The sequence below is a fragment of the Pseudorca crassidens genome, chromosome 3 (genome assembly GCF_039906515.1).
Source record: "Pseudorca crassidens isolate mPseCra1 chromosome 3, mPseCra1.hap1, whole genome shotgun sequence".
Lineage (NCBI taxonomy): Eukaryota > Metazoa > Chordata > Mammalia > Artiodactyla > Delphinidae > Pseudorca > Pseudorca crassidens.
Genome location: NC_090298.1, coordinates 41,833,541 through 41,860,756, shown reverse-complemented (window position 1 = coordinate 41,860,756; position 27,216 = coordinate 41,833,541). Strand labels below are relative to the sequence as shown.

Below are 27,216 nucleotides of genomic sequence, written 5' to 3'. Positions count from 1 at the left end.
TGGCTGAGGGAGTGCGTTAGGTGTTTCCTCCCCTCCAGGTCTTGAGCAGAGGTTTGCGTCCAACTTGAAAGCTAACACGTGTTGGTTCATTTGGGGAAATGATTTCAGACTGCAGAATAAATTCTAGCACTTGTCACATTTTTGTGTGTCTGTAGTAACTGAGTCACTTGTACCAGTCAAGGGGGTGTAAACTCTAAGGGTGTTCTGGGTAGACAGCCTTTTCTGTGATTTTTTTTTTTTTTTTTTTTTTGGTTAATGTTTGGTATCTGCATTACAGTCTGGTTGCTGGCCTGGAGTGAGAAAACATTTTGCTAACTAAAAGCGATGTTGTTAAGAACATATTATAATGTTATACACTACTGATTGTTCTGTTTGTCAGAGAGCAGATTACTCGGTCATTCTATATGTTTGTTTTTTCTCTGAGGTAAGATGTATTGTAGTCATTTACCTCCCTTGCAGTGTATAAGATACAGTTGATTTTTGCATGTCTGGCTATGTATAACCTCTTAACTCTGAGAGCCTGTTAAGATCCTGGGCGGTTTAGATTTAGATTAGTTCTCACTCACCTCTAACCTATGCATAGATTTCCCTTTCAGTCCATTTCAGAGAATTTCAACTAATATCAGTGTTGGGAAGGAGGAGATGTGTAGGGTAAGTGAATCAACAGAAATACTGAGTTACTGCAAAATCACATTTTTAATCCTGGAAAGAAATGATTTAGGATGATCAATAGTTTTTTAGTTTACTTAGGTATCTATGCCTCTTGCATGAATAGTCAGGAATTGATAACAGAACTGTTTGACAGCAGCCAACCCCAAGGTTAAGAGCGTGTGTGTGTATGTGCGTGTGTGTATATGTGTGTGTGTGCGCGTGTGTGTGTGTGTGTTGGCTGTGGTGGTAGGGGAGTGTGGCCTTTCCTGTTCAGATGTGTGAGTTCTCACTGGGTCGCGCCAGGCTTTCTGCTCCTTGTTTAGATTCGTGATGGGTGTGGGGTTGGCTCTGAGCTAGCCCAGTTGCATTCTGTTAGGCTCCCTCTGTATGATCGCCCCATCCCTTGTAGGCCACCCTGGCCTTGAACTCACAGCTGAGAGCAGAGTTTGGCAGGAGTCGGGGGCTGTGTCTCCACTGGAAATTGAGGGTTGAAGTCGCTGCCTGGCCTGAGTATAGTATTGCCATTCCCCTTTGGACTGGTCTGTATTGTTCTTTATGTCTCAAAAGATGTGTGCCCCGCGGAGTCCGTGACATCAGCTACCTCTGGCCTCATGGCTTTCCCATCCTACCGCCGTGCTGCCCTCTACCCACCTCATCTTGGCCCAGGGGGGGTCTCTGGGTGGGTCCTTTGGGCCTGTGGTCCTGATGCTTCTCAGCAGCTCTGGCTTGATCACTGACTCTTAGGGTGAACCTGGGCTTTGCGTCTCAAGCCCCTGTCCCTCCACCCCACTTCTGATCTGAGTGGCTTTCCTTTGCTCCAGAGGATCTTCAGCTGCCTTGGGGACTCTGGCCCAAGCCAGAGTTCAAGTGCCGTGGGAGTTTGTGTATTCTGGAGCTATTCTGGGGATAGTGTGGGAATTATGTTTGGATTTAGGATCAGTTTGTGATCCAGGACTTCCAAGAGAAGGCAGATGCTCCTAGAGCATACCTCTTTAAAACTTTCTAATTATGCTTTTCCCAACATCCCAATTTTCTCTTTAATTGTAAGCGGCTTCAGATCCTTTTTGCTTTAAATGGGGCTAGCTAGAAATCATACATGAATAGAGTAAAAGTTTGATGCCCCTCTGTGAGTATCCATCTGCTGTAGGAGGATGGGTTGATGTCTGAAGTGCATTAAGCACCAGCAACCTGTGGTTCTGACATTCTGGCTGACTTAGCTGATGTCTACAAACACTTCCCCTACCTCCACAGAAGTATGTTTTGCAAATACAAGGTGTTATTCTTTTGGCAGCAAATAATGGAAGTCAATACTCCTGAGTTTATATACAGCTCTGAAAAGAAACCAACGGGAGAGAAGAAACCGACAATTGTGGTCTGGAAACAAGTACCTACCCTTGTTTTGCTGGAGACCCTTACTTTATGTGGGCTTAGAAAGGGGGCAGCTTTTTACCAACAGGAAACCAATAGCCTCTTCACTGCCAAGCAACCAGATACTTGGGTTACTTCTTACCAAATATTTTGGCATTTCTTTTTAATTTTGAAATTAAATACATGATTATTACAAATATGAATCAAACAACTTATTTATGTTGAAGTTGGCTCCACGCGGTCACTGGTCCTGACCCTGGCTCATAGCCCCTTAGATCCAAAGCCTACAAGGACGATTTAGCGCCCAAATAAGAATTCCTAATAGAGAGGAATTTGGCCCAGTTATTTTCTAGCTCAGGTCACAAGTCGGGTGTTAGCTGAGTCCCTCTTGGGTGAAGGACTTGCCTCTGGATCAGTCTGCTGGGCCTTGGTTTGGGGTGGGATTGCCCTAATGGGGTTATGGACAGGGTAGGCAGTAACTCATTTCTAATATAAACATCTATGATTAGTTCTGTAATATAAGTTCCTAGATGTGAAACTATTGAGTCAAAGGTATGGACCATTTGAAGGTTTTTTTCCCTCCCCAATATGTTTTACTAGTATCCTTCCAGAGACATACACTTTGCACTTCAGCTAGGCATGCAAGGGATTGCCCTCTTGTAGACCTCCTTATCTCAAGTCTAGGTACTATAATTTAAAGGGAAACAAAACAAAATCTTTACCACTTAAGATAAAATTGTGTTAATTTTTAAAATATCTTTTATCAAACTAATAATGATTTTTAATTTGCACTTTTACTAGTGAGTTGTATTTTTCCATGCATTTATTTATAGGGTGATTAGCATATTTTAAACTCTTTACATTACCTTTTGTTTCTGTCACATTTCTTTTTAACATCTGTTAAAAGATAAACTGAGGCACATTAAAAACTTGAAGAGATTATTTGAGCGCTTACTGATTTGAATTGGGCAGCACCAAACCAGAAGTGGTTAAGAGCGATCCACCAACAGGGACAGGGGGAAGGCTTTTATAGAAAAGAGGCAGAAGCAAAACAAGGAAATGATTTGATTGGCTATAGTTTAAGTGGTTGCATTTTTTTTTTGGAAAACCTGGTTGACTGATTATGATCAGCTGACCTTAGGTTTTGATTTTGAAGCATTTCAGGCTTAGGTTTCCTTATGGAGGCTACTCAGGCATTTAAGCCACCTCAGTCTAATGGCTCCCTTGTTTAATTAATTTAACACTTCCCTTTCCAGCCATTAAAACAAAGAGTAAGTGCAAGAATAAGAAAAATGATTTGGATTAGAGTTTGGAAAATTATCTAAAGTAATTATATATGTGTCCATGTCAGTAGCTAGTCTTTTCCTGGGAACATAAATTCCTAGAATTGAAGATTCGAGTAGCGAAAACAAGGTTACCAGCTCCTGCCCATAATTGGCTCAAGATCATGGTTCACTTTTCTTTCCAGATCCTGTCTCTAAACGGACAGGATGAGAGAAACACATGCAAATCATGACAGGGCTGGGGTGAGGATTTTGAAAGGCAGGCAAAGAGTTGTGCAGGACTGGAAAGGAACTTAGATGTTGCTAGTGTTCAGAAAAGAAAGAAGAGCACAACGTGCTCTAATGCAAAAAGCATCCTGTACTAAGATGATGTACTAAGCATCACTAAGTAGCATCACTAAGATGATGCTACTAAGATAGTAGCATCCTGTACTAAGATGAACTTGCAAATGACAAGTTCCTATTACATTTTGCAGAAGCAATCAATTTTGTGACAACACTTAACTCCCCCTGTCTGACCCCCACCCCCTGCCATCTTGATCTTTTCCAGATGAGGAAAGCAAGGTCACGCAGGCCAAGTAACTTAAGGACATACGTATCTGTTCACATGTCTCCATCCTCAGGACGAACTACCTAAGTACCTACTTCGTGTCAAACACCAAGCTAGGCACTGTGGATCAGAAATATTTTGCAAGGACCTTTCATGCAAAACCATCATGAGGATCTTTGTGATTTAGAACCATTATACTAAAAGATGCTGTTACTTTTCTTCTGTCAAGTTCTTTATAATTTATATGTTAAGATTAGTCAGAAACAAAAATACAGACTCCATACTATTGCTCTAATTGGACCTCAAACTCATTTAGTAGTAACAGAGCCCCTAGAAGTTATGAGATTCTTTCTGTGACACTCCAGAATGTTGGAGGTGGGGGGAAGCTTCAAATAACTAGTTATATAATCTTATATTAAATCAGATTCCTTATATAACAGAGGCTGGTGTAGACATGCTATACAGCAAGTACCTAAGGTTAAAAAGGTAAGCACATCTTGAACAATCTTGTTAACTTTTCCCCTCTGCTACCTGGCAAGGGATCTTCATGATCTGATTTTGGGTAGCAGAATACCTCTCTTCAAGACACAGAGTATCACTGTTCCCTGGGAACAGTGTTTGACAATCCCTAATTTAATCCACAGGAGACTTTAAAAAAAAATTGATAGAAAATTTGTACACGATAGTCTAGTTTTTCTGACTATATTCCCCCCCACCCCGGCCCTTCTCCTAGTCTTCATCTCCCAATACTAGATTGACCTGTTTCTTAAGAAATATGTTGGTGATCTTAAAAGACTACCAAAATTTGGGAAGTTCTTTTAGCTTAAAAATTGCCAGAATTTGGGGGAAGTTCTTTTATCGTAGAAAAGTACTGATAATCTCACTGTTTGCTTAACCTTATACAATTACTTATAATGTGTCCTACTTTTAAACAAACCGATTCCTTATCTAAATTATATAATTAACTATAACTTTAACATCAGCCTACTTCAGTTTTCTCTTGTGGCTTGGCAAAGAACCTGCTTGTATTGAGTTGAATGAGCTTAGATTTTCACTTGGTGATACTTTGTTTTTTAATCAGTTCTTAACCTTCTTAAGGACCCTCCCCACTCCCCATCCTGGTGTTGATTATGTTGATTACTTGGGCACTGCTCTTGGTACCATGTGGGAGTGGGTGTGACCCAGCTCTCTGATCCATCATGTCACTCTGACCAATCCTGATTGACCCTCATCCCCTGACACGGAGCCTGTCAGTGGCCAAACTGGTGGAGAAGGCTTAAACTTGGTTCAAAGGATGGTGTCTTTGTTGAAGCTTTGTTTACCAGAACCTCAGCAAGTTCAGGGAGCAAAAGCATAGGTGAGTTTCTAAGCAGCAAAATGTATTCCTTCTAAAGAGCAACAGAAAGCATCTAAAAACCTGCACTTTAGAACTTTCCTGATGCTCTTTTGCAACCGAAAGGGTTTGAAGAAATGAACTGTTTCTTTCCACAAAGTGACTTAACTGATGCCAGTCTCTTCTGTAAAGAAAGTTTTTCTTAACTACCTGACTAGTACATCTTTTGCCTGGAGTGGTGCCAGAAACCTTTTATTGAACGTTCAGAGCGCTTAGGAGTTTCTTAGCACGTTTGTCACCCAGTTAGCTTGGTGTCTGAGATCTGCCCGATGCCTCAGACAGTTGTGCCACTTCCTCCAAGGGCTGTAGCTTCTCAGCACTAGCCTGCATTTTGATGGTAACGTGGAGTACCATTTGTTTTGTTCCAATATGGAGAAATTCAGAGCATTATAAGTTACTATTCATCAGATAGTTGCATGGGCCAGCTCTTTGCATGCATACAATTACAACCATCAGTGTGCACTTAACTAAAACAGTGGGTAGAAGTTACCCTCTGCTGCTTCAGTGGTTGTCAGTGTTGACAGGCTGTTGGAATTGCATGAGTAGCTTTAAAAAAGGCCGGTGGCCAGATTCACCTGCAGAGACTCTGACTTAATCAGTGTTCGGTGTAGGTGAGACATGGGGGGGGGCGGGGGGGGTAAATGTTCCCCCAGGTGATTCTAATGTGCAGACAAGCTTGAGAACCACTGCTTTAGAGTTGATTGTATTCTTAACTGGGGTCACTCTGGGTTTACCTTATTATGTTACAGGTGTTCTTAACCAGGAAAGTGTAGTAGACACCAAGGAACATGATAAAAATCTCCTTGTTGGAATTCCTGTCCCTGGAGATTCTGAATCAGTGGGTCTGAGGTATTTAGGAAAATCTTCCCAGGTGATCCTGAGAACATCCCTTTAAAGAGCCACAGTTTTAAGTATAAAATTTTAGAAACATATTAGGGTGCACATAAGATGCCATAGGAATTTCAACCGTAAAGTTTATCAGGGGTCTGTCTCAGTTTTGTTTTGCCATCTCTGGGTGCTGTGGTGAAAACCTCACAGACTTGTATTGACCAGTGTTAATAGTCCATTATTTTGGAGTTTGGCTTTCCTTAGTGTGGTTATGTATGTGAAAAAGCATCCTCAGCAAAGCATGGGTTAATTACGTGAAAATACTTAAATGTCTGTCAGAAGCCTATAGATGTTTATCTTTTTTATTTCAGTTCAGAGCATGCTTAAGAGTCTTTTGGGCCACCTTAGAAGCTCTGAAGTATGTGTTTTGTCATAAAAAGTGCGAGGCACTAATTAAAGCCTTACATCATTGTTTGCTTTTCTTCTTTTCTTGCCTAAATTGGGAGGGGGTTTTAAGTGAATCACTTCCTAGGCTTCTGTGCAAATTGGCAGTGTTAGGTTTCTTTAGCCTTCTCAAGCTGTGGTCAATAATTTGGAAAAAAAGAATGATTTGACTTAATATAGCCTTTCATTGGAACCATCTTTGAAGGTAGATTACTAAGTATAGGAAAACTAAACTACCTTCAACACTGACAAAGTTGGACCTTGTCTTTTACAATTTGTTTCATTTCAGAGAGTGAACTGTGTTTCAGCTAGGCTGGAATCGTGGCCCCAGTGACCTTTTGTGTGCCCACTTGTAATTCTGGAGCTCTCCAGAGCAAGCCTGGTCTTGGACCCTAGCAGACGGACGTCCAGTCCGCTCCACAGCCAGTGTGGCTCTCTCCCCAGTACCTTTGGACCCTGCTCCATCTCCAGCGGTCCCTCAGTAACCCCAGCCAGCTCTCCATCTGAGATCTTTTGGGACCTTCTGTACCACCCACATCCCTACATTGCTCCCCCTTCCACCGTCATTTCTCTCCCCAAGATCCCCAGGGTCACAAGCCCTCTTCTGCTTAGGGACCTTCATGTCTCCTCAGAAGTCACTGGACCTTGATCTTTCCACTTCAGAGACCGCAAAATCAGGCGTTTACTTACTTGAATCAAACTTGTTTCTCATCCTGATGATGATTTTGAAAAGCCGATCTCCTCTATAAAATGGAGAAAATAACACATAGGGGTGTTTTGAGTAGTAGAAGTGGTAATACTATTCATGTGAAGTACTTCATACAATGTCTGCCTTGTCCTCTGTCTCTCTCTCTGTCTCTTTCTCTGTCTCTCTCTCTCTCTCTCTCTCTCTCTCTCTCACACACACACACACACACACACACACACACACACACACTATATCTGTATGTCTTCCACTTCTCGAACTTGGCAGGGCCAATGAGCATCTTGTAACAATTAAGACTAGAAAAGATAGACCAGGAATTTGACTTTTAAGAATGGATAAGAAATGAGAGTAATTATAGGCGTTGATTTGAAGGAAGAATTGGTAGTTTTTTGGATGTGTTCTAAAAGGATTGTTTTAACATTTTTGAAATGAGGCATTTAAGTATCTTTCTTGAAGCAGGGTTAATAATCTTCATGTCTTATATACCCAAAAATGAATGAGGTTAATGTTTAGGATATAAGTAATATACATGTTGATCTTTCTTCTTAAGTGGGGGGTCCAGGCAGTTCTGGCAATTAGACCTGATGCATAAACTTTCTTGGGTGGCTTCCATTTACTCCTCCTCAAGGTTCCCACCATCTCTCTCATGGAATTAAGCCTTGTGTTTTGTCTTTCCTAGGGTGGAAACACTTCAAAATTAAAAGCTTTTTTCCTTTTTTTTTTTAAAAATAAATCTGTATTGTCTTCCACATTTCCCACTAGGTCTAAGAAAAGCTAGTTTTAGTTTGGCCATTTTTTTTTTCTTGACCTGGAGAGAGCCTTACTTACAACATTTCAGTTTTAGTAATTCACAATGTCCTGAGAAGTAATTGTACAGCTAGAATCTGGACTATGGGTCAAGGAGGGAAGATCTTCACCTGGACTTTGCCACTAGCAAGTTACACGGCACTCAGGACCACTTTTTTTGACGTGTAGTTCCTTATCCGTGCAATGAACAGATGAATGAGGATCTGAATGATCTGGGTGGGCTTGTGCTAACAGTCTGTGAAGTTTATAACTAGAAAATGTTTACGTTTTCATGAGCATTCTTGGCAAACAGGTCAGTGAGGTTGATTGTCCCAAAGTGGCTGGGCATGCCCTCTTACAATTCTTTATTAATTTGTTGCCAGTGGACATTGCTTGAACCTTGGTAATGGGAAACTGTTGATTACCAGGTAGGATATCATCTGTAGGGTTTTCAAATGAGCGAGTAAAACTTCTGAGAAATGTGGTGTGTATGCTTAGTATTAGGAAATGTTGAATGAGTAGATTGGCAGAGTGTGAAGTGCTGAAAAGCAGAGGCACCAGGGTTTGTTTTTGTTTTTTTTTCCCCAAGACAGTTCTTAATCCTATAAACTCTCTAGTTTCATTCTACTGTGGTTGTCATCAGAGTTCACTTCTCACAATTTTTCAGTGTATCCTACATATCAGGACTGCAAGAAGGGATGAATGAGAGATGGTTTCCAGGAGCAACAGACACATAAGTAATTTCAGGGTAGTGTAATAAATGCTAAAATAGAAGTATGGGCAGCGTAGGGGGGGCGTGGTGATGTTGGGAGACGGGGAGCTGGACATTGAGGCCTGAGGTTCAGAAAAGGTTGCTTGGAGATGCTGATGGAGCTGAGGTGTGAAATGTATTCAGAGGTTGCCTGGTAAAAACCATTGGAAAGCTCGTTCCCCTGAGACGACTAGCGTAAGCAGAGGCACAGTCTGCTGTGTGGAGGGAACTATGGGCAATTTGGTATTACTCAATGTGAAGTGCACGGCAGGAAATATCTATCCAAAGAGGGCTGCGGGGAGAGACCAGCCTGGAGAAGAGTGTCGTAGCTAAGAGCACCGACTCTGGAATTAGATTTCCTAGGTTCAATTCTCACCTACTTTCGCAAGTTATCTAGTAACTTTCCCAAGTTACTTAACTTCCCTGTTCCGTGGTTCCTTCATTCATACAATGGGGATAATAATAACATCTACCTCATAGAATCATTGTCAGCCTTAATATACATCATGTGTTTTAATAGTCCCTGACAATAAGCACTACATATGTGTCACTAAGGTTGTCATTACTTGGGAGGTATCGGGGTCTGTTCAGTGGTTTCACTGCCTCCTCTAAACGCATCAGTCACTTCGCATTTTAGCCAGATTGGAGTGGGGGGAGGTTGGCTGTAGGGTAGGGCTAAGTTTGGAGGCAGGGAGATCTCTAGGAGGTACTTCGGCAGTCTGGGTGTGAGATGGAGAGGACTTTTTGTACTAGGGCCTACGTGGCAGGGATTAAGCAAACTGAGTCAAGAAATTTGTAAGAGGTAAAAATGATAAAAAGTTGTGTTGAGGGCTTCCCTGGTGGTGCAGTGGTTGAGAGTCCGCCTGCCGATGCAGGGGACACGGGTTTGTGCCCCGGTCCGGGAGGATCCCACATGCTGCGGAGCGGCTGGGCCCGTGAGCCATGGCCGCTGAGCCTGCGCGTCTGGAGCCTGTGCTCGGCAACGGGAGAGGCCACAACAGTGAGAGGCCCTCTTACGGCAAAAAAAAAAAAAAAAAAAAAAGTTGTGTTGAGATGAGAATGTTAAGCAGGATTCCCTGACTCTGGCTCAATAACTTGGATGTGTGGTGCTGTGAACTGAAATGTAGAATACAGGAGGAAGAACGGGTTTGGGAAGGTTAGTTGTGGACATGTTGATTTTGAGGCGTCTATGGAACGTCCATGTAGATGTGTACAGTGGACAATTTGCAGGGAGAATTGGAAGCCTGGGGAAGAGGTCAGGGCTAGATCAAGAGATTTGGGAGTGGGAGCTTAAAGGTCATTTTTAAATGTAGGAGGTGGAAGAGGTCGGTAGAGGGAGTGTGTAGATGAGAAGAGCCTCAGAGAAGACCTCGGGACCAGTAATGGCTGGGGAGGAGGAGATCATCAAGGAGATGGGGAAGGATTGGCCAATGAAATAGGAGATGGAAGAGAATAACAACTTGGGAGAAACAGATTTGTTTTAGAAACAGTGAGTAGTCTTCAGTGTGCAGATGCAGAACATCCAGTAAGAAAACGGGTGAAAATTTTCAGGCCGTTGAGGTTGGCAATGTAGAGATGGATCTTAGACCATCTTTTCTGTAGGGTTCCTAGAGAACCTCCATTTTTGATGGTGTAACCATAGGGGTAAATTACTTCCTTACCATCAGCTCTGTGTTCCCTTTCTTGTTCCCATCTTTTTTGCCAAATGTGCCCAGGTGCTTCAGGGGCCCACTTCCAAAGCCAGGAGTCTTGTCTTCTATCCTGTAAAGCCCCATCATCTTTTCTCTTTCATACTCACAAACTCTCATGCCCCAATTATGGCAGTTCTGCTATTGTTAGGTTTTCCTTCTATTTCATTTTACTTTGTTTTGTCTCTGATTTGAGATCTTCATTTTCCTGACTGCCCAACCTGACAAACATTTGAATCATATGTTGATATTGGGTAAAAATGTTACATTCACACCCCAAATATGCTACGACTGTGATAATTATTTCTCGCATAGTCTCAAGTAGTCCATTTTTCAGATCGTGCAGAGGAATTTATGGCTTAATTAAAAAAAAATAAGGAAGGACTATTAATGTTTCTCACAACCTGCCTTTGTTTCTAAACATGTTTAGTTTTTTTTTTTTTTTTTTTCCTTTCCTCTCCTTCTTTGTGTTTTGGAGTTTCAAAGCACGGTTTGGCAGAGGAAATGGGACAGTGACGTTTTGGTTTTTGTTTTGAAGTTTTTGAGTTTAGCAGACTGTGTGTTCATAGGGTGTGAATTGCAGGATGTAGTTCTGGGGTCCTCCCTACCAGCAGACCCCACATCAGGGTTATTCTGGGAAATCTTTTCCAGGGCTAGCTATAAAATACAGGGCTGAACTTTGTCAAAAGGCTAAACAGGAAACAGATATAAATAACTATTCAATCTTAATTCAGCCCTAGCTACTTTCTCACACATATTTGATAATGTATTTTAAAAAGCATTTTTCTTAAAAAACAAACCTTTAATTCCTTAATTTCCAAGTCACTTTTAATAGGAAACTCTTTTCACCTTTATGTCTACCCAGTGATACCCTCCCTTTAGCAGGGGGAAAAATGAACATTTAACAAAATACAAAAGAAATTTTTGAGACCATGAAAACACAAAAATACTTCTCATCTAAATTATTTGTCTTCTAGATTTTGTTCCTTTGTATGGTCTTTGAATGCTGTTGAAGAACTATAAAATTTTAGCAAAGTTAGCAGAGCAGACAGTCTATTTGGTTTGAAACAGCATCTCTCAACCTTTTCTTCATTATTTTCCCCCTCCTCAAGAGCCTTTGTATACTTTTTTTCCTTAATACCACAGATATTGTATATGAGTTTATGTGCTGTATGTATATCTTTGCTTTGTAGGTCAAAAGAGCAAGATTTTTTTGCTGCCCCCCTCCCCAAGAATCTCTTGCACCCCTTTGGGGGGCAGTATTACCCCACTGAAAATGCATGATTTAAAAGGACAGAGGATACATGTTTAAATACTTAGGTAATTCGGTTATAATCTAAACCGGGTGTAACTTGCTTGAATTACATTTATGAGACCAGTATTACTGAAAAGCTTTCTTTCAGGGATCATCCTCTTCTTTTTCAGACGCCCAGCTTTTCCCTAGCTTCAAAGAAGGACCAGAGTTCGATACTAGTAGATGATAGGAAGACCTCTATTTTAACTCTGATAATTTATTTTAGGATGATATGAGTAACCTGAGAGTATAAGAGATTGTTTTAGGGCTCAGTATTGTTTTTTTTTTTCAGCTGTTGACTAGCTTGTATCCGACATTTTCTGTATATAAGCCTAGGCTTGATAGCAGATGCCAAAAGAGTATTTAAGACACGCTCCCTGGCTCCAAAGACCTTGTGACCTTGTTGGACAAGATGAATACAGACAGGGAAATATTATCATAGTTTAATTATCACAGAATTTAAATAGTAGTAGAATAGATAGTACATAATACATTGCCAAATGAGAATTAGTATAAAAGGGGAATGCTGTGGCTGTTTAGACAAAGGTGAGATGTCTAGACTAGACGGGTCCACGAAGATATTACCCAGGGAGAGAGCTGGGGCTGGAAGGTTATTAATTAGAATCATGTGATTAGGAGAAAGCACCAGGGTGAGCCAAAAAAAGGGCAGGCAGGCCAAAGATATGTATTAGGGAGGAAGCCAGCATGATTGTTCTGGTGGGCATGTGTCGGACAGGGGTGTGGGAGATATGATTGCAGAAATCTGATAGGGACAGATTGACCACAGAGTTTTCTATGTGAATACCTCCATTATCTGCAAAGTTTAATTTTTCCCATGTCATCTAAATATCTTCTTCCATGAAGATGGCTGGGAGTTATTCACATGGTCCCTGATATATTGGTTTTAGTACCCAAAGGACTTTGTGGTCACTCTGAATCCAAGGATTCAGGCAAAAGAATTTGAGCGTTAGGCTGTATTCAATGGGGCGTCTGATAGTTGAGGAAGATTCTTCAGGCCATAGTGTGCAGGCATGTATAAGTGATAGGGGTGGCAAGAAGACAGAAGCCAGGAGTTCACTGAGAAAACAGTTGCCACGTGGGAGGTGATGAGTGCCTGAACTGGGGGACAACATTTTGGATGAGAGAAAAGTTACCTCCTTGGCAATGGTAGCAGGGATAGAGAAAAGGGGGCAGATTCAAAAAATATGTAAAAGTCACCAGCTTTGTTTGTTTAGAGGAGGAGGTTGGGGAGGTTAGTTTGGACGTGTTGAGTTTGAGGCATCCATGCGATGTCTATGTGGGTGTGTGCATCAGACGGTTTGCTCTGGAGTCTGAAGCTTGGAGGAGAGGTTGGGGCTCCAGCAGATCTGGGAGTGGCAGGTGAGAGGCCATGGTTAAATGTTGGAAGTGGATGAGCTCACTGGAGGGAGTGTGTAGATGAGAAGAACGTTGGCCAAGGGGAGATTCTGGGACCAGTAATGATTTTGGGGGAGGGGAGGCAGGATTGAAAGAACAGGCTGGCTACTATTTCTAATTGGATATGGAAGGCAAAGGCTGAGGTTTTAGAATTAGGTAATTGATTGAATGATATCATTATTAACTATTAACTTGTGACTCTTAAAACAGGCTGGGTTACTTTGTTCAATATCCATTCAGCCTCTGGGAACTTATATCTTATTGGCCAGCCCCGTGATTTCTAGAATTTCAAGGAAATTCAAGGTGGGTGTCTACTGATCTCTCTAGAAATTTTTGGATAACTGTCTATTTATACCTGTCTCTGGGTTGTAAGATCTGGAGGGTTGGTTTCACATCTCACGCAGCATGTATAAGCAGTGCCCACCTAGTGTGGCATCTGCCTTGTTCGCACTCAGGAAAAATTTGTTTGATATATGAATGAGTGATCGGAGTCAGATGTATCAGAAAATCCAAGAAAATTAAGATTGAGGAAAAGACCTTTGATTTTGAGGATTTGCAGATCATAACGATCTTTAAGAAGCCAGTTTCAGATTAGAGAAAACAAACAAACAATAAGGGGAAGCAGAAGGGTTTGTGGAGTCTATCTGGAGAGAACTATTTTAATTTGACAGAGAAAGAGAACAGGAGTAAGTGAAGGCCATTTTATTAGTTTCAAAACAGTGAGTGTAGATCTTGTACACCTGTTAACTTTGAATGAGTGTAAAAGAAGAAAACTTGGCTCAGGAAATGGCCCCTTAAAGAACCCCTAAACTTTCTAGGACATGCCTGTTGTTTCTGGGACATTGTTATGATTTAAGGGATTAAGGCTCAGAACTCTCTCAATTACCCTTCCCCCAGGGGGGACATTAAAATGAAGAGCTGAGAAGGGAGTGCTGTGCTGACAATCCGTTTGACCTAGTTTACATTCCACATGAATTGATACAATATTACCAGAAAGAGTCTCATCGTAGAATTAATAGAACAGTCATGGAAGGACTTCATAAATCCAGAGCCTCTTTTTTTTTTTTTTTTTTTCCCCGGTACGCGGGCCTCTCACTGCTGTGGCCTCTCCCGTTGCCGAGCACAGGCTACGGAGGCGCAGGCTCAGCGGCCATGGCTCACGGGCCCAGCCGCTCCTTGGCATGTGGGATCCTCCCGGACCGGGGCACGAACCCGTGTCCCCTGCATCAACAGGCGGACTCTCAACCACTGCGCCACCAGGGAAGCCCCAGAGCCTCTTTTCACAGGGTGTCTGCTCAGGACCCAGGAGGCTCCTTAGAACATACAGCATAGCCAGTCAGTTGCTTCAGCACCTAAGCCCAGATCATCTGGCTTGTGTTCCGTTCTTTTGTCACTACATCACGTTATCTCTTTGAAAAGATTTTAAAATTTAGGATTTTGTTTATTTTAAAAAGTTTCTTTGCTCATTTAATCCGAAGAAAGAATTAAATTTTTTGTCATTTAATTTTTTTTCCTAATTTCAAAAAGGCAAGAGAGATACGACTATTTCTTTGAGCACGTACTATTCCAGAGAGTTCTTTTACATAATTTCTCCTCAGATTTAGTGACTGCTTGTTATACATCCTGAATTACTCATTTCTTTTGAATATCATATAACATGCTTAAAGATTTCTTTTAGCGTTTATTTGAGAGAGACTGAGTAAAGGGATAGGACACTCTCTGAAAGGTATATTTATAGAAGGATAGCAGAAGGGAAGATTGAAGTTAATGAAAGGCAGCCTCAAACATAATAACATGTAGGCAGAAGGAAATTCCGCTACTCCCGAATTAAATCTGGGTCCATAAAGAAAATTTATATGGACTCATTAGAGCATTTTCCTTATTCATTTTTGAAGTAGAATGCATTGAAGGTTAATATTGAGATTGATAATAGCATTTATGGAAATTACATTTTTCATTTCAAAATTTTAAATTGTAAAAATACTAAAAGCACCAGCAGTGCTATAATTTTTAATTGTGATGGTTCACCTTCTGATGACATTTTTATGGTTGCCTTTTTCTTTGTTGAAATGATGTGTGGAATTAGAGAAATCATGAACAGAGGAAAATGATGGGGAGGGACAGGGCTGGGCGGAGGCAGATAATGTTCACCCGGAACTCAGTTTCCAGAGCCTGATAGGAGGGTTTTTCTATCAAATTCCATCTCTGATTCAAAAGCCCATTACTCTTTTTATAACAGGAAGTGATGGTATTGCTGCTAGTCTAGATTATTTCTTAGATTGACCTTTATTGTGTTTGATTTTGTGATCCCAACTTTAAAAAAAAAAAAAACTCTTAGGTGTAGGCAGGAGAGAATTCTTTCCCATGTTTTAGGGAGTGGTATTAAAATACATTTATTTTGTTCAATGGTTCTGTTTCACACTTCCTTACAGATAAAGACCCTTTCTTTCTGGGTGGTTGTGATGCTGAGTTTGGGTGTGCCTTGCTCTAATGATATTTGACATGAGAAAGTTGATAAAAATTTATGAAACTACTTGTGACACAGGACCATGAAGTACGTTAATTTGTCAGTTATTTTTATGCAGCCTGGTCTTGTTTCCCTAACATTCACAGTACAAGTAGGTGGTGTTTTTGTTTTGTAAAATCTTCTGTAAATTATTAGATGGGTGAAATCTAGAGTTTTTCCCTTATAAGGATAATATTTTAGGAAATCCTTATAGAAGAATAAATGTGTATTGCTAAAGGGAACTTCCAGTCATTTAATTCTGTTGTCATTTTGTGGAAACTAAGGCCTAGAGAGGGAAGATGACTTGTCCAAGATCTAAGAGTGAGAGATTTGGGCCTAACTTCTCAGCTATCTGCTTTTTGACCATTGGTCAAATTCTGGCCCACATTTGTCCATCCTTACTTCGCACACTGTCAGTTCTTAGCCTGTGTCAAACATGTGGCCCACTGGCCTCTAATGTATTTTGCTTGGCCTACATACCGTTTACAGTTTCTTAAAATTTGTTGTCAACATTTAAGATAAAAGGTTTCCACATACAATTTCAGCTTCTGGCTTCTTTTGGAAAACTAGAGAATGAGAAGGCTGATAAAGTTGGGTCCCCATTCGTGAGTGACTGCTGCCCCCTTTGGATGGAACTCAGACCTTCAGGTGCATCACATGGTCATCAATTACCATTTCTTTGTGCCCCTCATTGTCTGTCTCTGCAAGCATTTGAGTTTGGAACCTTCCCCTAGTCCTAATGAGATTTGGGAAGTTATTTCCCACCTGCCATGGTCTCTGATGTGTATTATATCCTCATTTAAGTTCTTGCCTGCGGATAGAGGCTGTCTCTCATTTTCATATATCTTTCTGTTACCATAGTGGCCCACCCACTCTATTCCCATAGTCTAGAGGATGGTAAATGATCAATAAAGACTTAGACCATAGAGCAGAGGACCTCAAGTTTTTCTATAATGGGCCAGATAGTAATTATTTTAGTTTTTGTAGGCTCCCTGGTCTCTTGCAGTCATTCAACTCTGCTATTGTACCGTGCAAGCAGCCAAGGCAAAACCAAACAAATGGGCATGGCTCTGTGTAGTCCAGTGAAACATTATCAACAAAGACAGCAGACCAGATGTGGCCCAGGGGCTGTAGTCCAGTGGCCCCTGGAATTTTAGTATTATCGGAAAGCTCAGGCCCTTCACTCTCAGTTACCACGTCTGTGTTTTTCTATTTGTACTACACATTGATTGTCAGGCCTTTTCAATAGTCCCCGTTTTTTATGAATCTCAGCTGCTGCCTAGACTAGCAAAGATTTAATTACAAAACAGTCTCTGTTTAAGAGAAGAATAAGAGGGTGGATAATTTCAGGTTGTCAGCTTGAATAGGCTTTATTTATGTTTATTACAGATAACAGTTGAGTTGTCCAAGATTACATGTATTCATGACAGTCTAAATCTAGGTTTAGTGGCACATTTTCAGAAGTTCCGTGATGCATATTTTCTCAAAAGATACTACCAGGACCATTTAATGGTACTCATCACAGTTTTACAGAAATGAGTTGTCATACAGTCTGTAATGGCCTGCCACCTATTTAATATTTCTGAAACGATCCCTATCCCTAACGATCACTATCGTTAATACTTGGAAACATGCTCTTAAAATAGCTAAATGATTAAACATTTCTTTGCTGCCATGTTTGCAAGAGGATATTTTTTCGTACTGTGAAGGGCACTCGCTTTTGAGTTTGTAAGGTTGTGTGCCCCTGGAGATGCGGATCCAGGGCTTGTTTATGTACTAAATATATTGAAAAGGTATGGGCAAGTAGATTTTTCCACCCTTGGGATGGTTATAGTCTTACTTTCATTGGAAAGCTCTGAGGGGAGCGTATTATAATTCTTGGTTGTGGCCAGAAACTTCAAGCTGGGCTAGGAAAAAAGGGTAACTGGATTCAGGCTATCTGGATTCAGAGCCACAAGCAAGCTTGTCAGAGGTGACTTGCATACCCCCCTTTTCAGCTCTGCTTTACTCTGTGTTGGCTCCATCTTCAGGCAGGACCTCCCCTCCTGGTGGCAAGATGGCTGCCAGAAGCTATACAGGGAGCAGCCCTTTCCAAGAAAACACTTGTTTCTAATAATTCCAACAAAAGTCATCCTATTCCAGACTCTTATTTCCTCTCATTGTCCTGCTGAGGTTATGTGTCCCTCCATGAACCAGACCCATGGCCAGGAGGATGTGAGGCTGTGATTGGCCAAGCCTGTAACTGTGGAGCTGGAGGTGGGCTCAGCTCCACCCAAACTATATAGACTGTGTGTGGGGAAGTGGTTCTCCTTGATAAATCAAGGCACTATTGCCAGAAGAAGGGTATAGAAGATGTTTCCCAATGCAGGATTTTAAAAATATTTCCATATATATTCCTCAAACAGTCATCATTAGGGCTTTCCTGGTGGCGCAGTGGTTGAGAGTCCGCCTGCCGATGCAGGGGACACGGGTTCGTGCCCCGGTCCGGGAGGATCCCACATGCCGCGGAGCGGCTGGGCCCGTGAGCCATGGCCGCTGAGCCTGCATGTCCGGAGCCTGTTCTCCGCGGCGGGAGAGGCCACAACAGTGAGAGGCCCAAGTACCACACAAAAAAAGTCATCATTACTATTATTATTGTTATTTTACCATCTAGCCCTTTAATCCTTCTGGATTTAACATGTAATTTAGAAGTCGATACAGTATTTTCTCAGATTGTGTGTTCATTGAGATCAACTTTTTTGTATCCTCCCCCCATTCTGCCATCTTAATACAGAGTCTGGGTTCAGTAAGTACTTAGACTCATAGAATTTTAGAACTGGAAGGTATCTCTCGGTCATTTCTCTGGCAAATATTATTTCTAGCCTAACAGCTTCAGTTTGTAGATGAGGACACCAACTCATTGAAAGGCTGTGTGACTTGTTCAAGGGATAGGACTCATTAATGCAGGTGTTGGGACTCAAGCCCAATTCTCCTAGTTTTTGTGACAACAGGACTAAAGCCTGGTTCATGGATTGACTGAAGGAGCCAAATAATGAATTCCTTTAGAAGGTCAAAGAAGCCTTTGATAGCAAATCAGTAACAGTAAAAACTCCTTGAATTATTTTCAAAGTTTGGAAATCTAGAAGCATATTTTATCATAGTATGAAACTCAGCAAATCAGTTGGTCAAAAGTTCGGAAAGGAAGGATGAGACCCGTAGGACCGAGGTGAGTTGAGTGCTGTTGTCTGAGCATGACTGGAGGAGGGTCTGTGCAAAATAGAGAAGCAAGGGAGAATCTGAGAAATGCTCAAAGCGGGATGGGGATGGGAACTGGTGGCCAACCAGGCTCTCAGGAAGGTTTAGAGGATGTTGGCATTGTCCTCTGCATGCCTGATTACATGTGGCTCTGTGCTGATGTGGTAGCGGCGTCAGGAGGAGGAAGGCACCCACCTATCTCTGACCTTGAGCTCTGCCCCTGTGCTATGAAACCTCGAGGGCCTTCAGGTGGGGGCATTGCGGCCTGGCACACCCCTCCACCTGCCTGCAGGGACTGCAGCCCAATGAGGTGAGTGTGGCTGTTTCAAATGAAAGAGGAGCGCATGTCACAGCAAAACAGGGAGGAGGAAGCAGACCCAGCCGCCGTGCAGAGACAGTCCTCCTCATGTTCGCCCTGAGCCTGAACCTTGGAGAAGTTTTTCCCGTGGAGATTGACGATAGGACTGACAGAATGAGAAATATGATAAGTGGGGACTAGAAAATGATCTTTGAGGAACGTATGTGTGACTCTGGGCCCGTCGGGTTTTAAGAAATGGTGGACCACCCAAATAACACCCTTTCTGTTTATTTGTGTCTTCAGTTCCTTTCATCAAGGTCTTATTTTCAGAAGAGATCTTTCACCTCCTTTGTTAAATTTATGGATAAGTTTTTTATTGTTTTTGATGTTATCGTAAATGGGATCAATTTATTTCTTTTTCAGAAAATTCATTGTAGGTGGATAGAAATGCTACTGATTTTTTGTAGGTTAATTTTGTACCGTGCAATTTAACTGATTCATTGATTACATCTAACAGTTTTTTTGGTTGAGTCTTTAGGATTTTCTATATATTAAAATCATGTCACCTACAAATAGATTATACTTTTTTCCTCTCTAAGTCTGATATCTCTTTTTTTTTTTCCTTTCTTGCTTGCTTGCTCTAGCTAGGACTTTAGTACTATGTTGACTAGGAGTGGTGAGACTGGGAATCTTTGTCTTGATCTTAGAGGAAAAGCTTCCAACCTTTCACCATGGAGTATGATGTTAGCTGTGGACTTGTCATATGACCTTCATTATGTTGAGATGTGTTCCTTCTATGGCTAATTTAAGAGTTTTTATTATGAATGGATGTTGAATTTTGTCGAATGCTTTTTTCTTTATCTATTGAGATGATGATATGACTTTTGTTCTGTTAATGTGACATATCACATTGATTTTGTTTGTTGAACCATCTTTGCATCCCAGGGGTAAATCCCAGTTGATCATGATGAGTGATTGTTTTCATATGCTGCTGAATTTGGTTTGCTAGTATTTTATTGAGAATTTTTGCACTATCCCTATATTCATCAGGGATATTGACCTACAGTTTTATTTTCTAGTAGTGTCCTTTTCTGTGTTTTGGTATCCAGATAATACTGGTCTTATAAAATGAGTTTGGGAGTATTCCCTTCTCTGATTTTCTTTGGAATGAGTTTCAGAAGGATTGGTGTTCTTCTTTAAATGTTTAGTAAAATTCACCAGTGAAGCCATCTGGTCCTGAGATGCAGGAGATTCTGATGACTAATTCAATCTTCTAAGGAGAAAATTTAGTAAGGTTTTTTCCAGTTTCAAGGTGTGTTCACATTTTCTTAACCTTGGTGCTTGCAGTGTAGCTTGTCTACCCACTCCGGTATTACATAAGAAATCTGATTTAACATAAAGTTAAATAATTAGTTATTTTAAGATGACCCAAACTAATACATTTGAGTCATTACAAAAAGAAGGCAGCAAATTATATAATAATACTATTATCCTGCCATTTATTGATTATTATTTGAGAAGCATATTAAAAATCATGTGATTGTAGGGAAAAACCCAACCCGTGAGGTAAGTATAATTATCTCTATAAATGAGGAAATAAGACAAAAAAGCCAAGTATAGCACATTTAGAAGGAATATCTAAATATCTACAGTGGTTCATTTCCTTATGATTCTGAATAATAATGTAGGATGATATTTTTACTAACACAACCATTGGGCGAATTGTATTTAGATGGCCAGGCATGGTGACTGTCGGTTTTGAAGGCTTATTTTTATTTATTTATTTATTTTTTTGCGGTACGCGGGCCTCTCACTGTTATGGCCTCTCGCGTTGCGGAGCACAGGCTCCGGACGCGCAGGCTCAGCGCTGATGGCTCACGGGCCCAGCATGTGGGATCCTCCCGGACCAGGGCAGGAACCCGTGTCCCCTGCATCGGCAGGCGGACTCTCAACCACTGCGCCACCAGGGAAGCCCGCAGGCTTATTTTTAATAGATTAATCAAGGGTCAGAACTTTGAACATCATTATGTAATATTAAGTATCACCAGTAATTCAGAAGTTTGAAGACTTTGTTAATGTGACTGAATATTTATTATCGGATTACTGATGGGACTGGATGGTGTTTAACTAGTATTGCTGACCTGAAAAGAAGAAGGCTTGTTGCAAAAGGCCAACATCTAGCTGTTTAGATTGGTAGTTCTTATTATAGTAAGTGTTGGGTTTTCTATCAGGGGTGAGTACTTTAAGAGAAACACTAACTTCCTAGAAGAGCTTTAAAATGCTACCCCAGAAAGCTTGCGGTGGAGAAAAAAGGCCCATAAACGCTTTCTAAGTCCATACGAAGTCAATAAAATGTTAATGACTGTAGACAACACTGAAGAAACCGATTTTAGTTAGGTGTGTAAAATAAAATTTGGAAAGTGCTTATTAAAAAAGTACCTAAATGCTGGCATTTATTATTTGTAAGTATGGGGTTTGGAGAGTGGTAACTAATAATTGACGACATTTTGAATTTTAAGGAAAAATACTGAGTTAGAGAAAATGAATGTCAGCAATGTTGTCTTCATGGTTTGAACTATTTCAAAGGAATTCACAGAATGGCAGTAGCATTTTATAGGGGCAGGAAAGTGAACCCTAGAGGAAGTAGAAGGTAAAATGATAAAAGGCAATAGGCACTTTTTCACTCTAACTCCAGAGAGAGGCATTTCCCTCTATTTCATATGCTAACATCAAAACAGGATTTTCAAGTTACTCTACTATGTCCTTCCCTTCCTTCCTTGAAAGTGAGTTGTTGTATAAGCAGCGTAGGTCTAGTTTGTATACACTGCAAGTGCCTAGAATCCAACCCAGGTGGTTCTGATTCAGTGATCCTGGGTCGGGCGGGATCCAGAGATTTGCCATTTTTTAAACATTGCCCAGGTTGGAAACCACGGGATAAATTCACAACTCAATACCACGTCTAACCAGTACCTTGAGAGGATTTCCAATTATGACGGGGAATCCCATTGTTAAAGCCCTTTTTTGACTTGTTCAGTCAGTCCACAAACATTTTCTGAGAGTCTGAACTGTGGTGGGCATTTTGCTAGGCATTTCTAGTGAGCTAGAGAGCTTCTAGTCTAGTTGGCAGGGAGAGCAGGGGTGGTGTTGGCAAACACAGTGCAGTGTGTTAGGTGTTGTAGAAAGGATATAAATAGGTGGTCATTTGAGTGTGGTTGAGGGATACCTAATGTACCCCAGAGTGGGGCTTTTTGATGCTATTTAAATTTACAGCAGAGTCCCCGACTCTGTACATAGGCATGGTCATATATGTGCTTTTGGTAAATATATATATTTGGATTTAAAGTAAATTAAAAATGAGAATTTAATGACGTCTTTTGAGATAATTGAGATGCTTGAAAATGTTGCAAAGCAGTAAAAATCATGGGGGCTCAATCAGTTAGAATTAGGTTCTATTCTCCAGTGTACAGCAGCATAAATAAGCTAGAAAGTTATTTCTGTAAACAAATTTGGAGGTAAATAGTCTAATACGGTGGCCTCTGATCTTTCAGAATCCAGCCTCTTTCTATTTTGTTGCTTTATCTGACAAAGCATGGCATATACCTCATTGTCCCAAATGGCTGCTTGAGCTCAAGCCATCATGCCCACATTTCAGACAGTGAGAAGAAGGGCAAAGAATAGTCTGCCCTCTTTCTTTAAGGAAACATCCTAGGACTTCATCCTAGTTTTGCTTACTTCCATACTTCCGAACTTACGGTCATACTTAACCACAAGTAAGGCTGGAAAGTACAGCATTTTCCCCACAGGACCACGTACACAGTTCTCTTACTAAGGAAGGAGAGGAAAATAAATATTGTGAACCCCCTGACAGTCTCTGCTACAGGGACACAGACTCCCTATGCCCCAGAGAAACCAAGGACTTTGAGAGCATTTTTTTTCCAGGTGATTCTTTACCCACGTAAGTCTTAAGTATATCACCTTATCTGCACTAATATTGGGAGTAGAAGAGAAATATTCAATAGACACATGCCAGTATTTTCCTGTAGAAGGGGTGTTTGAACTGTACTTTGCACATGCCATTTATGTCTTGGATAATAGAGTTAGTTGCTTCTAGATTATAGTATATGAAAAAAATTCTCAGAAAAAAAAAATGGCATGGATCAAAGCCTTTTCCTTTGTCACTCCCCCAAGTTAATTCAGTTTCTTACGGAATGCTAGTGCTAGTGATTCCTTCAAATGTTACAGATTGACCTAAATGTTGTTTCCACCAGGGAAGGTGCTATAGGATGGAGCAAAACACCTCTGATCTTGGGGTTAGAAGACCTTGATTTGAGTCCTGATTCTGCCACTTATTACCTTCATCATGTTAGAAGAATCATTGATGGCCTAGTTCACCATCTATAAAACTTAGCACCGCAGTATTTTACCTTGGAATTACTGCTGTGGATTAGCTTGGATAGCTGTAACACTTGCATTTTTAAATTAGCTAATTTTATCTTTGTCATTTGCCAGTCGTAAATATCTGGCCCCAAATCCCAGACAGTTATAGTCAGTCTCTTCTGGGTTAAGCTTTCATATCTTAAAGAATACCTTTTTGGCTCTTGAAATGTGTTGATTACTTTATTACAGCAACCTGATGTGTTTCTTTTTGGAAAGCTTTTTTTTTTTTTAAATAAATTTATTTATTTTCTTTTATTTATTTTTGGCTGAGTTGTGTCTTTGTTACTGTGCGCGGGCTTTCTCCAGTTGCAGCGAGCGGGGGCTACTCTTCATTGCGGTGCGCGGGCTTCTTATTGCAGTGTCCTCTATTGTTGCAGAGCACGGGTTCTAAGCACGCAGGCTCAGTAGTTGTGGCGCATGGGCCCAGTTGCTCTGCAGCATGTGGGATCTTCCCGGACTAGGGCTCGAACCCCGTCCCCGGCATTGGCAGGTGGATTCTTAACGACTGCGCCACCAGGGAAGCCCTGGAAAGCTTTTTTTTAAATTTAGCATTTATTCAAGGTTTTTCTTGTTCTTTGAAATAACGATTGGTCTGTGAAGTTGGCTTTATGTCAAGGTCGAATTGTTAAGTCGGCACTGCTGAAGAATATGAACTTAAGATCACTTTAGAGATAACCGCTTATTCTCATGCCCCACGTTCCTGAAAAAGACTCTAGTTGGGTAACATGGGAAGAATGGAGCGTCCTTTGAGCCTAAGTTCAGTCCTCTGTCTTGTGTTGCAGGCTGGTCAGGAAGTCAGGAAGGGGACGTTTACTGTCAGCCTCCTCAGTGTTCTAACAGTTCCTGGGTTCTTGGCTCTTGTTATTGTTTTGTTTTAGTTTGCTTGTTTTGTTGTTGTTTGTTTTAGAGCCAGGGTTGGGGTTAAAAGTATTTCAGGCTCGGACTTTGGAGCTGTCAGTGCTGGGCACTGGGAAATCAGTCACATGCAGTGCTTCCGGGGCAAAAAGAGCCACTCCCCCCCGAATCTGGGCTTACCTTTGGCCATGAAAGATTCAGTGACCAGGTTGCTCCCTCTTCTTGCATTCCCATTTTGGTTTTCAATTTTGTTAACCTTACAGGTGAGGTAACCATAATGACAGGAAGGGTGTTGGGATTTGGTAATATGGAAAGAATGGCCAGATGCTTTCCTTTCATCCTTGAATGCTTTTCCACACCCCTAAGAATATAAAGGTGAGATCCTCTCCCCCTCCTCCCCTTCCTCCTCCGCCTCTAGGTACTCTTGTGGTTTCCTTTTTTACATTTAAAATTTGAATCCAGTTGGAATTTAGTTCAGAGTAAGCTGTGAGGCAACTTTGCTTTTTTCCCTCATGGTTAGTCCATTAGTCAGCCCCATTTGCTGAATTATCCACCTGTTTCCCACTGTTTGTTTCCCATAGATGGAAAAAAAAATTATATTAAAAATGTACTTTTGGGCTTCCCTGGTGGCGCAGTGGTTGAGAGTCCGCCTGCCGATGCAGGGGACATGGGTTCGTGCCCCGGTCCGGGAAGATCCCACGTGCCGCAGAGCGGCTGGGCCCGTGAGCCACGGCCACTGAGCCTGCGTGTCCGGAACCTGTGCTCCGCAACGGGAGAGGCCACAACAGTGAGAGGCCCGCGTACCGGAAAAGAAAAAAAAAGTACTTTTGAAGACTTGGCACATTCAAGACAAATCCTGCAAAAGATCACCTCCGTTTCTCTTAATCAGCTAACGTGGTACCCTCAGATGGCAACAGTCTTAAAAACAGTTTACATTTGGTGTGCTGGGTTTCCAATTGTAGTATTTGTGATGAATTTTTATTTTTGAGAGTTGTATTTTTTAAAGTTCTATGTATACAAAGAAACCTTATTAATAATTCTGTCACGCTATTCTAAATTGACAATACTAATTTATATCAAATGCTTCTGCTTCGTAATCAGTTTGCATATATACTAAGATGTGTTTTCACCCCTTGTTTTTCTGTTTATATTGATCCACGTGTTGAATCATATGTCATTGGCACACTGGTTGAGTTCTGATAAATGTATGCTGTTCTAATATTGTAGGATACTTCTCTACTGATAGGGAGAGTAGGAAGAGTGGGAAAGGAGGCAAACAATGAATTTCCTTTTAATTATGCAAGTGTCCTGGAAGTTGCACACATCACTTCCACTTCCATTCCATTCCATTGACGCCATGTGACCACATTTGGCTGCAAGGGAGACTGGAAGCTGCATTCTCCAGTTAAGTGACCATGTGGCCAGTTAAATTTTTTTAGTAAGGAAGATTCTAGGGTTCAACATGCTCTGGTGGGGCACTTTTCAGCTCGGGGAATATCTGAAAGTAAGGTGAAGTATAACTTGCCTGCCTCTGCTCTCGAAAAATGCTAGATGCTTCTTGTCATAATAAAGGATCTCACTTAACCAGGATAGAGGTGTCTCCTGTGCATGTCTGAGTAGTCTTAAGTGCTTTCAGAGAAAACTGGTTAGTGATGGCCCTGCTCGTTTGACTCCAGTCTTAGTATTTCAACAGAAAGCTATTGCTCTTCGGTTATTAGAAAAGGGCTTCAAATGGAGGAGACTGCCACACTTTTACTGCATTTGTATGACGGGTAGGGTGGGCAGTGCTGTAATCCCCTGTACTTCTCACAAATACCACTCCTGAAAGGTAATTAATTTGTGTCAATCCCCCAGAGTCCTTTGGTTGATCCTCTACCCTTAGTTTTAGTTCTGATGGCGTATTATGTGTTTTCTCACACACATTCCCTTGCCCTTTTTGCTACTTTTTGGGTCCTTTTGGTCATTTTCTTGTAGAGCACATTTTTAAGCCTGTTTTTACCTTGTATCATCGTGACCCAGGCCAATGGTAAGGGAGCCTTATACACGAGCAGTTCCCCCTGTAACTTGAATACACAATTTGGACACGATTGACTATTGAATCCTGGTTCACATACTGACCACTCTTAGCCTCACTGTTTTTTAAACTTGCTCTGCCTGTGCTCAGAAAACCACAACATTTAAATGTGTTGGAGGCAATTTAGTTGACTAATAGGAAGTTGTACTTCTTTGAGCACAGGCAGAGGATTTTAGTGAAATGAGACAGATGTTTCAACATAAATAATAATTGGAGTAGGTTTACAAAATAAGAGATTAGAGAGTTTTAATTAGTTTGAAGAAAAGAGTGGTTTTGTTTAAATGGATATATCCAGTGGGCAATACATGATTACAGAGTGGAACACTGGCATATTATAACGGCTCAGTAGCATTTCATATAAGTGATGACAACAGAAATTTATTCTTGGCCGGTCTTCTCCAAGTTGCTGGCTTGGAGATATTGTGTGTTCAGATAAAAAAGGCTGTTGGAGCAAATACATCATTTGTCTTTTTGTACCTGATGCTCAAATTGTAATCGGAAGAGTATATATACTCCTTAGTGGTGGTGGTTTGGTAATACCACTGATTTTTTGTTGTTGTTGTTTTCAATCAACCCTACTAATGTCAGTTGAGATTAATGATGCCAATGAATTACTCACTTAAAGGACTGTGCTCACCAGGCTGCTATGGTGAG

The 27,216-nt window shown here is 41.2% G+C and overlaps 1 protein-coding gene across 2 annotated transcripts in view; it reads left to right on the top strand.

Annotated features, from left to right (window-relative positions):
* The window catches only part of ARL15 (ADP ribosylation factor like GTPase 15), a 415,759-nt gene that overhangs the window by 48,816 nt on the left and 339,727 nt on the right, over positions 1–27,216 (top strand). The window contains exon 3 of one of the 2 annotated variants that reach the window (XM_067730669.1): positions 13,369–13,461. The exons of the other annotated variant lie outside the window; for it this stretch is intronic. Coding sequence (XP_067586770.1) covers positions 13,369–13,461 — 93 coding nt within the window. The remainder of the gene's footprint in view (positions 1–13,368; positions 13,462–27,216) is intronic. 2 annotated transcript variants of the gene reach the window in all.